General features: G+C 56.2%; 1 protein-coding gene across 2 annotated transcripts in view; it reads right to left on the minus strand.

Moving 5' to 3' along the window:
- FN3KRP (fructosamine 3 kinase related protein) overlaps positions 1-13372 on the minus strand; it is a 74329-nt gene that overhangs the window by 3803 nt on the left and 57154 nt on the right. The window contains exons 2-3 of one of the 2 annotated variants that reach the window (XM_059147551.1): positions 4161-4208; positions 449-600 (exon numbers count right to left, since the gene is read on the minus strand). In XM_059147551.1, coding sequence (XP_059003534.1) covers positions 449-591 — 143 coding nt within the window. In that variant the 5' untranslated portion in view covers positions 592-600; positions 4161-4208. Of the gene's footprint in view, positions 1-448; positions 601-3773; positions 3969-4160; positions 4209-13372 lie in introns of those variants that run through there. The other variant, XM_059147550.1, reaches the window with a different exon arrangement.

Genomic DNA, 13372 nt, shown 5'->3' on the forward strand with positions numbered 1-13372 from the left:
ACAGAGCCATGGGGTGCCTGGGGGTTTAGTCCATGAAACCTCTGCCTTCGGCTCAGGTCATGATCTCAGGGTCCTGGGATCGAGCCCCGCATCGCGCTCTCTGCTCCGCAGGGAGCCTGCTTCCCCCTCTCTCTGCCTGCCTCTCTGCCTGCTTGTGATCTCTGTCAAATAAATAAATAAAATCTGTATTAAAAAAAAAAAAAGAGGGACGCCTGGGTGGCTCAGTTGGTTGGACGACTGCCTTCGGCTCAGGTCATGATCCTGGAGTCCCGCGATCGAGTCCCGCATCAGGCTCCCAGCTCCATGGGGGGTCTGCTTCGCTCTCTGACCTTCTCCTCGCTCATGCTCTCTCTCACTGTCTCTCTCTCAAATAAATAAATAAAATATTTAAAAAAAAAAAAAAAAAAGAGAACCAAAGCCAAGTTGGGGGGGCGCTGCCCAGACAAACCTGCTCAGGTACCGCATGTCCACGTGCTCCATCACCAGCAGGCTGCTGCCTCCCGGGCCGTCCAGGACCTTGATGGGCTTGGGCACTCTCACGGTGTCCGTTCTCAGGATGGCAGTTAAACTTGCCATCTCGCCTTCAAACATTCTTTTGGCCTTTCCGAGAAATAATGGAGGGGGAGAGAAGGGAGAGCAAGATGACTTCTGGAAGGGGTCACGCGGACGTGTTTCACCAAGCGTCGCAATCTGAAGCAGAGGCCACCTGACTGCAGACCCGCCAGACGCAGATTCTTGGGCTTTCCAGCAGAGCAGCTGCGCACTGAACGGGCCCAGGAGGAAGCGGGGTCGCACGGTCTTGTTCTGGACCCTCTTCTACGCTCTCGCTGAGTCTCTCTAGAGGGAAGGGGAAGGCCTCGAATACTCCGCCCAACATCTGCTGCAGAGCTGGACTACGCATGCGGGCCATCATCTGACGGTACCCTGGCCACAGTCCTGTGCCACCTGGCCCTCCACCTGCACATGCTACGCACCTGAGGTCACCTCTCCCCAGGTTCGAGGGCACCTCTGACCTCACCATCCCATCGTAACCACCATGTCCAGTCTCCCCCAGACGGCAGCAACTGTCCTTCCCTTCACCTCCCTGCTCATCCTGGCAGGGACCGTTACGGCCGGCAAATCCCTGCCTGGAACACGCCTGAGCTAGCAACCTGTGTGAGCCCCACAGGGTCTGGCCTGCCCGCTCTCTGTGCTCCCCTGGGCTCCCCCCTACACCTCCACGCCCACAGGGTCTGGCCCTGCCCGCTCTCTGTGCTCCCCTGGGCTCCCTCCTACAACCTGCACGCCCACCTGTGCACACACCAGCAAACGCGCAGACACCCCCGTGCTCCTCGACTGTGGTCTTCTAGTCCCCCACAGCTCAGAGCAGCTATGTGCCTCTGCCCGGAGCCCACCCCCACCTTTTGACAAGGTAGACCCTTCCTCATCATGCTTCCGATTTCAACTTAATATGTTCTGACTTCTCAGAAAAATCTTCCTTACTTCCCAGACTAAGTAACTACTTCCTTTTTAGTAGCTTTTTTTTCCCCGTCAAAATGCTACAGAAGTATGAGAAGAAAGAGGCACCAAGGGGAGCACGTGACTCCAGTTTTCACCAAGGCTGCACACTGCAGGACTGCGCCCCCACACACAGGACGCTGTCGCCCCGAGGCCCCTCTGGCTCCCCAGCCCCTCGCATCCCCATCACCACGGATGGATCACGTCTGCTTTGTCCTTCTACGTGCAGAGCAAGCGGTCTGGCTGCTTTGTCCCGCTGCCTTTGCTCTGCTGGTGCACCGACAGTCAGAGTTCACTCTCACCGCCGCGTACAGCCCCCCAGAACGGATGGGCCCAGGGCACTGACTGGCAGCCGGGCAGCTTCGTGGGGCTACGAGGAAGCGCTGCCGGGAATGTTCCTCTCTGTAGTCTCAGGACTGGGTCTCCGACCTCGGCCAAGCTGCTCACGTTCCCCGCGCCTGCCGCCTGCCCCCTCCCCCGTAAAGATGGGTTAACACCCGGGACCAAGTTCCCAGGCTCGCGGCCCTGAGCGACTGAGCTGGCCGCGAACACTGGTGCAGCCCGTTCTGGACACTCTGCAAACACGTCATCGTCATCCCACCACCGTGGAGAGCTGACGGCACTGGCTGCTTCGTACCAGAGCACTGGTTGGGAAAAGCCGAGCACGGGGAGAGGAAGACCGGTGACTTCCGGGGGACAGGCGCAGGGGTCTGGGAACGCAGCCAGAGGTGAAGCCTCCCTCACAGAAGTGTCTGTGGGTCCCTGAGAGGACAGGGAGGGACGCAGCGCTCCAAAAAGGCTCTGGAGCTTAAGGGAGGAGGAGGACCCAGCGCAGGCACGAGACAGATAATAATCTTGCTTCAAGCAGGTCAGCAGGGTGGGAGCTATCTCCACGCCCTCCGCGGGAGAGCACCGAGGCAAGTCCTGTTCTCACGCGGCCAGCAGATGCTTATGCCACGGCACCGCCACTCCCAGCAGCGTCCACACAAAGCCCCAAGAGTGCGCGTGCAGAACCACCTGCCACAGGACCAGAAGGAACTCCGGGGAGAAAGGTCAGCAAGAAGAGCGTGGACTTTAGGGCACCAGGCCACCTCCGCCGGGGGAACGGGTGGCTCCTGGTCTCAGGCTGGGCGCAGAGAGGACCCTGAAGGTGGAAACGCACAGGAAGGGGCCAGATGCCGCCCACGCGGGACAACGAGGCGGGAAAGCCGAGAAGCCCGCAGGAGAACGCGGGGAGGCCAGCACGAGCCGTGAGGGCTGCCGAGGGGGCTCCAAGCACCAACGGACCGACTCCCGCAGGAAGGCTCGCCCCGCAGAGCAGGGCGTGGAGGGGTCGGCTCAGAGCGAGCTCCGGCTCTCGCGGACAGCGGGCGCACGTCCGGGAAGAGCGCGGCAACCACGGCCAGGACGCTCTCGGGGCAGAAAGAAAGCGCAGCGCGGGTGTGACCCGGGGACGGGGTCCTGGGGGAGCCCCTGCCGCCCCGTCTGAAACAACGCGCTGCCGCCTGGGGCCAGCCCGGCTTCCCCGCTGACAGCGCCGGCGCGACCCACCCAAAGGGGCGCACGAGGGACCGCCGCGGGACGTGCGGCTGCAGCGCGAGGCTCCCCTGCCGACTCCGGGGCCCTGCGCGAGGGTTCACGGACAGACGGAGCTTCCTGCACTGAGGGGCTCCCGCGGCCAAAGCCGCTGCCCCCGCCCGGTTCCTCGGCCCAAACCCACGTCCCAGTGCGACCCTCCCTGGCGGTGACGGGGCCCCCGGGGCCGGAGCCCGCTGCGTGCGGTCGGCGCTCGGACCCAGAGACCCCAGGGCGCGCCGTCGCCCCCGACGCGGAGAGCAGGGAGACGCGCCCTCGCGCGCGGGGGCTCTCGGCGGACACGCGCTCCCGGAGCAGAGAAGCCGGCACCGCCGGTCCGCGGTCCCGCGGCCCCGACGCCAGAGGCAGCGGCTCGAGGACCCCAACAGCACGGCCGCCCCGGCCGCCGCACGGGAACCAGACGCTGCCCGGCCCGGCCCGCTCAGACCCGCGGCCGCCCCAGACCCGCCGTCCCCGCGCAGCGCGGTGTCCCCAGACGGCGGCCCACGGGGCGCGCCCCCTCCGCGGGGCTTCCAGGCTCCGCCGCGGGCGCGACCCCAGGAGCCGCGGACACGGCCCAACGGCCCGGGGGCAGCAAGCGCCAGCGCCCCGCGGCCCCGCCGTGCAGAGCCCGAACCCCGACCTCCGACCCCAGACCCCGCCCGCCCGCCCCGCCCGCCCCGGCCCGCGGCGGCCCCGACCTCCGCCCTGGAGTTCACTTTCACAAACACGCGTCCTTGGTCCGTGTCGTAACTCTGGCCCTGGCTAATGCACCCGCCCCCCGAGTGACCCGTAGCCTTGACGAAGCCGCAGCCCAGCTCCCGCTTCAGCAGCGCCTCCATGTTCCCGCGGGCCCGGCCGTCGGCTGCTTCCGGCCAGCGAAAGGCCGGCGCGGGGACGCACGCGCACTGCGTGAGGCTCGAGAGGGGCGGAGCCTGGTCACGGGAGCACAAGGGGATTGGGTGGGACGCCGAGGGGCGGGCCCGGGCCACCAAGACACCCTACGATTGGGTGAGGCGCCGAGGGGCGGGCCCGGGCCGCCAGGACACCCTACGATTGGGTGAGGGGCGGTGGGTTCTGGGACTCACCCCGGAGACGGGGCGGGAGAGCGGCTGCCCGGGGCCGGCGTCCGCGTCGGCTTCTCTTGTTCGCTCCTCCTACGTGACGACCGCTGGCACCGGGCTCCGCGGCCCGACGGAGCGCTCCGGGGAAGGCGCGGCGGAGCTCGCGGCTGGGCCCCGTTAGCCCCAAGCGGCCGGCGGCCTGGCGGGCAGAGACGGACGCCGGGAGCAGCAGCGGCCCGCGCCCGGGACAGGCGGCCCGGCGGCCCGCACAGCAGGGAGGGGCTCCCTCTCGGGCGCCGTGCGCGCAGCCGGGGGGCGCCAGCTCCGCAGACGGGCCGGCCGGCAGCGACGACGGACGGGCGCGGCGCGAACCCCGGGGGCCCGGCATCTCCGTGCGCTGGGCCGCAGCTGCGACGCCCGAGGGTGCTCGTCCGCGGGGCCGGGCCTCGTGGCCGCGGCCGTTGGCCGCTCGCCCGCCCTTCGCTCACCGGCGGGACGCGCCGACTCGGCCGCCGCACGACGCAGGGACCGCCCAGCCCCGCGCGCCCGCGGTGCACGTCCGCGCGGCGGCCTCCCGCGCCAACCCGGAAGCACGGAGCGGGAGCCGCGGGCTGCGCGCGTCTCCCATTGGCTGGGCTCTGCCGGTCTCCATTGGCGGGGCTGTTGCCGGGGCAGCAGGAAACCTTCGGTCCCGGAGCTGGGTTAGTGAAGTGGTACCCACCTGCGAGGTGCCTCTCTTCCTGTTGGGTCTGTAGTGATACCCAGGGCTGGCCACAGAGCGCCCCCTGCCGGCCTCCTGACACCATTTTGGTGAGGCTTTCCTTGACTGATTATCACAGCGGACTGTAAAGGGTTAAGCAGTCTCTGAAAAGAACCAAAGGAGATTTTATAAATTCAAAACAAAAATTAATCTTACATTAAAATTAAAATGTAGAGCTACTGAGCCAATTTAACAGCTTAATAAGAGATAGCAAACTGGAAGAGATCAGAGAAATCGTGAAGGGGGTACTTGGGTGGCTCAGCCGGTTAAGCACTTACCTTTGGCTTAGGTCATGACCCTGCTGTCCTGAGTTCCAGCGCCACACTTGACTCCCTGGTGAGCGGGGAGCCTGTATTTCCCTCTGTGCTTTGCTCTATCTCAGAAAAATATTTTTAAAATTAAAAAAAAACATAGATGTCAAGAATGTGGCACAAGGAGACAAAGAGGGGACTTACAGGCAAGGTAAGACACACGGAAAATAGTAGACATTTAGCTGGAGTTCCAGAAAAGGGAAAAGGAAGAGGCTATGATTGAACAGAAAATAGATGAGAACTTTCTAGAACTGATGAAATACACCAACCCTCAGATCCAAGTTCCCCCCAAATTTTAAGCTAGATACACTAAAATTTCACACATAGTCAAGTAACAGTGAAATTGCAGATCACAAAAGGCACTGGAAATCCCTAATGTAGCCAGCAAGGAAAGTCAGTTTGCTTTGAAAGGATTAACATCTGGTTTCCCAACACAAATACTGAGAACCAAACAATAGTGCAATGATTGTCACCAAAAGACTACGACTGCCTGATGATATAATACTTTAGATGGAAAACCCAAAACACTCCACTCCAAAGCAGATCTCATACAGGAATTCAGTAAAGTATCAAGATGTAAAATCAATGCACAGAAATCAGTTGCATTTCTATATACCAACAGCAAGACAGAAGAAAGAGAAATTAAGGGGTGTCTGGGTGGCTCAGTGGGTTAAGCCTCTGCCTCCGGCTCAGATCATGATCTCAGGGTCCTGGGATCGAGCCCCGCGTCAGCCTCTCTGCTCAGCAGGGAGCCTGCTTCCTCCTCTCTCTCTGCCTGCCTCTCTGCCTACTTGTGATTTCTCTGTGTGTGTGTCAAATAAAAATCTTTTCAAAAAAAAGAAATTCAGAAAGAAAGTAACCTATAAGATACCTAGGAATAAACCTAACCAAAGATGCAAAGAGTCTATACTCAGAAAACTATAAAGTACTCATGAAAGAAATTGAGGAAGACACAAAGAAATGGAAAAACATTCTATGGTCATGGGTTGGAAGAACGAATATTGTGAAAATGTCAATGCTACCTAAAGCAATTTACACATTTAATGCAATCCCTATCAAAATCCCATCAACTGGGATGCCTGGTTGGCTCAGTCCGTTAAGCCACTGCTGCCTTCGGCTCAGGTCATGATCCCAGGGTTCTGGGATCGAGTCCCAAATCCGGCTCCTTGCTTGATGGGGAGGCTGCTTCTCTCTCTGCCTCTGCCTGCCACTCTACCTGCTTGTGCTCTCTCTCTCTCTGATAAATAAATAAAATCTTTTTTTTAAATCCCATCAACTTTGTCAAAGAAATGGAAAAAATAATCCTAAAATTTATATGGAATCAGAAAAGACTCCAAATAGCCAGAGGAATGATGAAAAAGAAAGCCAAAGCTGGTGGCATCACAATTCCAACCTTCAAGCTCTATTACAAAGCTGTCATCATTAAGACACTGTGGTACTGGCTCAAAAACAGACACATAGATCAATGGAACAGAATAGAGAGCCCAGAAATAGACCCTCAACTCTATGGTCAACTAATCTTCAACAAAGCAGGAAAGAATGTCTAATGGAAAAAAAGACAGTTTCTTCAACAAATGGTGTTGGAAAAATTAGACAGCCACATGAAGAAGAATGAAACTGGACCATTTCCTTACACCACAAACAAAAATAGACTCAAAATGGATGAAGGACCTCAGTGTGAGACAGGAGTCCATCAAAATCCTTGAGGAGAACACAGGCAGCACAGGCAGCAACCTCTTTGACCTCAGCCACAGCAACTTCTTCCTAGGAACATCGCCAAAGGCAAGGGAAACTAGGGCAAAAATGAACTATTGGGACTTCATCAAGATCAAAAGCTTTTGCACAGCAATGGAAACCATTAACAAAACCAAAAGACAACTGACAGAATGGGAGAAGATATTTGCAAATGACAAATCAGATAAAGGGCTAGTATCCAAAATCTATTAAAAACTTATCAAACTCAACACCCAAAGAATGAATAATTCAATCAAGAAATGGGCAAAGGACATGAACAGACATTTCTGCAAAGAAGACACGCAGATGGCCAACAGACACATAAAAAAGTGCTCCATATCACTTGGCGTCAGGGAAATACAAATCAAAACCATGATGAGATCCCACTTCACACCAGTTAGAATGGCTAAATCAACAAGTCAGGAAATGACAAGTGTTGGCGAGGATGCAGAGAAAGGGGAACCCTCCTGCACGGTTGGTGGGAATGCAAGCTGGTGCAGCCACTCTGGAAAGTGAAATCTTGCCATTTGCATGGACTTTCCATTAAAAGTTGAAAATAGGGGTGCCTGGGTGGCTCAGTGGTTTAAAGCCTCTGCCTTCAGCTCAGGTCATGATCCCAGCGTCCTGGGATCAAGCCCCGCATGGGTCTCTCTGTTCAGCAGGGAGCCTGCTTCCCTTCTTCTCACTCTGCCTGCCTCTCTGTCTACTTGTGATCTCTGTCTGTCAAATAAATAAAATCTTTAAAAAAATTAAAAAATAAAAGTTGAAAATAGAGCTACCCTACGACCCAGCAATCGCACTACTGGGTATTTACCCTAAAGATACAAATGTAGTGATCTGAAGGGGCATGTGCACCCGAATGTTTACAGCAGCAATGTCCACGATAGCCAACCTATGGGAAGAACCTAGATGTCCATCAACAGATGAATGGATAAAGAAGATGTGGTATATATACACAATGGAATACTATGCAGCCATCAAGAGAAATGAAATCGTGCCATTTGCAACGACACGGATGGAACTAGAGGGTATTATGCTTAGCAAAATAAGTCAATCAGAGAAAGACAATTATCATATGATCTCCCTGATATGAAGAATTTGAGAGGCAGGGTCGGGGAGGTCATGGGGGGAAGGGAGGGAAAAAAAATAAAACAAGATGGGATTGGGAGGGAGAAAAACCATAAGAGATTCTTTTTTTTTTTTTTTTAAGATTTTATTTATTTATTTTTCAGAGGGAGAGCGAGAGCAAGCACAGGCAGACAGAGAGGCAGGCAGAGTCAGAGGGAGAAGCAGACTCCCCATGGAGCAAGGAGCCCGATGTGGGACTCGATCCCAGGACGCTGGGATCATGACCTGAGCCGAAGGCAGCTGCTAAACCAACTGAGCCACCCAGGTGTCCCACCATAAGAGATTCTTAATCTCACAAAACAAACTGAGGGTTTCCCAGGGGGAAGGGGGGGATAGGGTGGCTGGGTTATGGACATGGGGGAGGGTATGCACTATGGTGAGTACCATGAAATGTGTAAGCTTGACGATTCAGAGACCTGTACCCCTGGAGCAAATAATACATTATATATTAATAGGAAAAGGAATATGACTGCCCAGGGCAAGTAAGTTTTTAAGAATGAAGATGAAATAAAGATGCTGTTCAGGAAGATGGTGGAGTAGGATGACCCTAGACTCACCTCATCCCAGATAGAGCTAGAGAACACCCACATCAGTGTAGACCTGAAAATGACCTGAAGACTGGCAGAACAGACTCTCCGCACCTAAATGTAGAGTAGAGGCCACATAGAAAAAAATAAGAAGAGCAGAGATTCAGTAGGGACCCAAACAGACTAAGGGACTGTCCTCAGCAGGGAGGGATGCAGGCGCTCCAAAGGGCGAGAGGGCCAGACCCTCACACTAGCCACCCCAGGCACAGGGAACCAGCATGAAAACCAGAGGGTCACAGTTCATGCAGTCGGTGGGGCTTAACACTTGGAACTTTTAAGGCATTATTCAGACTGAAGAACCATTTGCTTTTATTTCTAGTGATGCAATTTTCTACCAACAGACCCTCCCAAAGGAAAACCAAAGGAGGGTTTCCAGCTAAAAGAAAAATGATCACAGCTTGTAAAGCTGAAATGCAAGAAGGAGCATTTTCTGGCCAGTTCCAAGATCAAGTTGTCATCAGTATTGTTTTCTGGTGAGACCAGTCTCCTCGGCTTGCGGACCTTCCTGCTTTGTCCCCACATGGCTTCCCTTCTGTGTACATGCCAAGATGCTCTGGTGTCTATGGGATTAGGACCTGGCCCTATGTCTAACTAAGGGCCTATCTCCAAATATGGTCACATGGAGATTCGGGCTTCCACCCTGAATGGGGGAGAGGGGTGGCACGGTTCGGTCCCACTTCATGGTCTTTCACAGAAGGCAGTGTGGTGGCTGGAGCAGACGTTCTTAGTGCCCTGATGGTGTGACCTCAGCTGTCACAGACTCCCAACAGGCCAGCCTGAGTTTCCCAGGCTGCTGTTCCTGGGGCTCTGAGAGCTTTCTGGTCCAATGTAGGCCAAGAGTCCCCCAAAGGGGTGCACCTGAGTCTCTCCCCAACCCACTGGGGCTCCCCAGGGTCACGCCATGTAAACCACTTGCACCTTGTAGGCTCTGGTGTGTGGGGGGGGGCCCACCCCCAAGGCAGTGGTGGGAGGCACATGGGAGGTTTCAGGCACACTGGACATGTTGCATTTCCTGACCTAGGGGGTGACTTATAACCTGAGTGTTCACTTTAGGGCTACTGATTAAAAGTGTGTGTGTGTTTGTACACTTTGCACGTGGATGTTGCATTTCCCAATTGTAAAAAGCAAAAACAAGCACATTAAAACCTACAAATGGCAGCAAGTGAACTAATTAACACTTCAGGGGACAGTGAGGAGAGTTTAAAATACTCTGAAGGTCAGTGGGTGTGCGAATCATGACACCGTCACTGTCCTGGACAGGGTGGTTACACCCTATCCTGAGGTCCCTGCCCTTTCTCTGGGCCAGGAGCACGCCTTTCCATCGGAACTACCATGAAAGTGGGTTTTATATCATTTTAATTCCTGACCTCCCTGAGACGGTTTATAAATTGTTTTTCAGATTTCATTCGAATGAGATTCTTTTTGTCATACCAGTGTCCCTATTCCATCCGTGTTTCATCCCCATAAGATCTTATAGACTCTGAACCTGCCGTTACAAATGGTCTCTTGAGACCAGGATTTCTGTCACCTAGGATTCAGGATTTCCTGAATGAAATATAAAGATCTAAATCTCATCATGTGTTGTTCTAGCGAATATTTAAAAATCTGTGTTATTAGAAACAAGGATATTAATTATGTATTAGATGAGACCAAACGTCTGTGTCTGTCCGACCATGAGAAAATGCTCCATGCTGGTTCTGTACTGGAAGACGACGTTGGCTAGCCCAGTGCTTCCCCTCTCTTCCGGGACACTCTGGCCTTTGGGTCGAAATCCTGCCTTTCAGCAGTCTCTGCTTCTGTCCAGCCTCTTCCTCCGCTGGGGGCTGGTTCTCCTGCACCCTGAGGCCATCCTCCTGAGGACGGCCCCAGCCGCTTTGAGGTCGACCTCCTTGTGGGGACCCTGTCTGATCCTCTGCCCGCGGTCTGCCCTGTGTTTGCACACGTGTGCACACACGTGAGCACCTCAACCCAGTGGCCCACCTCCGGGGCAAGCCCCAGTCCCACTCCTGTGACACAGCGCCTTTGTGCCTCCCCCCTCCCTGTGGCAGCCGTGATGCACTGATGAACGAGGGGACAAACCCCGGCCGGACCCCAGTGTGTGTGAGGGTGAAGGTGCCTCGCGCGTGGCCCTAGGCGCTCCACAGGGACGTCAGCTCAGGCCCAACCGAGCACTTCCCCAAACCCTAGTGATGTGCGCTACTCCTGACTTCTCACAAGGAACCCTACTCGCCTAACAAATGGGGACACCGAGGCCCAGGGACGGTGGTCGCTTGCCCAAGGCCATCCAGGTGGGAACCGGCGGGATCAGAATCCCACCTCCGCCAAAACCTCGGACGCGCTCTGACCTCGAAGTGCAAAGCGCAACTCACAGCACTCTCCGGGTGGGGGCATGGACGCGCGCCTCGCCGGCGGGGACACCGCGGAGCCTTCCCAGGAGCGGGGTCGGTTCAGGGGCGCCGCGGGTCCTCGAGGCCGCGCCTGTCCTGCGGGGGTCCCGCCGCGCACTTCCCGGCCGCCCCGCGGTCCTGACGGAGCGGGTCCGGGGGGCCCCATTCCCGGGGATCCCACCACGCAGCCCTCCTGCGGGCCCCTCGCGGTCCGGTGCCGCGGGGACCCCCCCGCCGGGTCGGGCAGGGGTCGGGCCGGGCCGGGGGTTGCGCGCGCGCGGTGCGGCCGGGAAGGGCGGCTCCCGGGGCTCCAGGACGCCCGGCCCCAAGCATCCCACCCCTGCACCTCCCCGACAGAGAGGGGCGGCGGGGCGGGCCTGGGAGGCGGGCGGAGGGGTCGCGGAGACGCCGCGCATCTCCTCTCCCGAGCGCTGCGGCCAGCCGTCCCGCGCAGCAGCACCGCCTCCCAGCGCCCGGGACCCACGCGCACAGGCTCTCGCCCCGCCCGGACGCGGAAGGCGGCGCGCAAAGGGACCGGCCGGCCGCGCGCCGCGGGGACAGGAGGCGGGGAAAGGGGCGGGGCCCAGGCGGGGGGCGGGTGGGCGGGGCCAGGGCGGGCTTGGACGGAGCGGGCGGGACAGTGGGCGGGGTCTGGCAGGACACCTACAGGAATCTGTCCTGCGACTCAGTACTTTCCGGAGCATCCATGAGGTTACAGTTTTGCCTGAAATAGGTTTCCTTTCTATGCAGGAAGAACAACTGGCACCTTGGCTGTGAATCCTGGGCGAGTCATCCGCAAACATGCACCGGCGTGAAGCTGTGCTCAGCTGTCAGCCGCGGAGAGAAGCAAGAGCCAGCGGGTGTGTGCAAGCGCCTGGCTTTGGAGAAAACATGGTCAGGCCCTTTTTAGTTCCTCGGCCTATTTTTATTTAAGCATCAGAGAAAGAAACTTAAGAAATGCTTTTCCACCGTCAAATGGGATAAAAATTTCACGTTATGTAAAACGATTCTTTGCGTACCATCCAGAGGTGGCCCGCATTCCTCTCGCGGACCCAGCTGCCCCACGCCGACGCAAGGGGCGTAAAAGCATACATCTGCACAGAAACTAGTCCACAAACGTTCAGAGCCAAATTTGGCTCTATTCTCAGAGCCAAAGGGTGGGAACTACCCAAATGTCCACCCGCAGATTAATAGATAGGCAAAATGTGATCCATTACACTATGGGATACTATTCAGCTTTCAGAAGGAAGGAAACTCTGACACTTGCCACAATATGGTGAACAGTGAAGACGTGCTGAGTGAAATAACCCACGCACCAGAGGATGAATGTCGCCCGGCTCTATTTATGCGAGGTTCCTAGAACTATCATATTCATAGAAGATAGAAGTAGGTTCCAGGGGCTGGGGAGGCAGATGGGGGAGTTAGTGTTTCTTGGGGGACAGAGTTTCAGCTTGAGAGATGAAAATGCTCTGCGGATGGATGTGGTGATGGTTGCGCAAGGTGATGGGCTTCATGCCACTGAGCTGCACACCTAAACATGGGTAAAATGGTAAATTGGGTGTTATATATATTTTACCACAATTTAAAAATAAAAACAAAACAAAACAAAACAAAACAAAACTGGGGCTGTGTTGCTGCACTGGCCAGCTCCAGCACTGGAAGCTGCATTCAGGCCCAGGCACTCTCAGTCTCTCTGAGCCCTCTCTTCCTCCATGTAGGAGTAATGAAAAGCTCCACCTCTCAGAACTGCAGTGAGGTGAGAGTGGGCAACCACATAGGTCCCGGGGCTCTCACCATGGGCCTGGACTGCTCTACACCCTCGCCCCTTGCCCCAGGGACAGTGTAGCAAGAGTCTCTTCCCCTTTTCCTCGGAGTCACATATGACCTGCACTTACCACTTAATGTCATTGTCAACATTTTTTTTTTAAGATTTTATTTATTTATTTGACAGAGAGAAATCACAAGTAGATGGAGAGGCAGGCAGAGAGAGAGAGAGGGAAGAAGGCTCCCCGCTGAGCAGGGAGCCCGATTCGGGACCCGATCTCAGGACTCTGAGATCATGACCTGATCATGAGCTGAAGGCAGCGGCTTAACCCACTGAGCCACCCAGGCGCCCTGTCATTGTCAACATTAAGGAAGCTGAGATCAGTTACAATCTGTCAAGATGTGTTCATGGGAGCTGTGGGGGTGGAGGAGGCCTACCTGTTTTCATTTCAAGGTGAGGATAGCCGTGTGCAATTCTGGAGATGTTTGAGAGGTTACAACTGGGAGAGGCGTGCACTGGGGTCAGGCATGCTGCTCAGCATCCAGCAGTGAACAGAACAACCCA

Source organism: Mustela lutreola, chromosome 15, assembly GCF_030435805.1.
Source record: "Mustela lutreola isolate mMusLut2 chromosome 15, mMusLut2.pri, whole genome shotgun sequence".
In the NCBI taxonomy this organism is placed as follows: Eukaryota; Metazoa; Chordata; class Mammalia; order Carnivora; family Mustelidae; genus Mustela; species Mustela lutreola.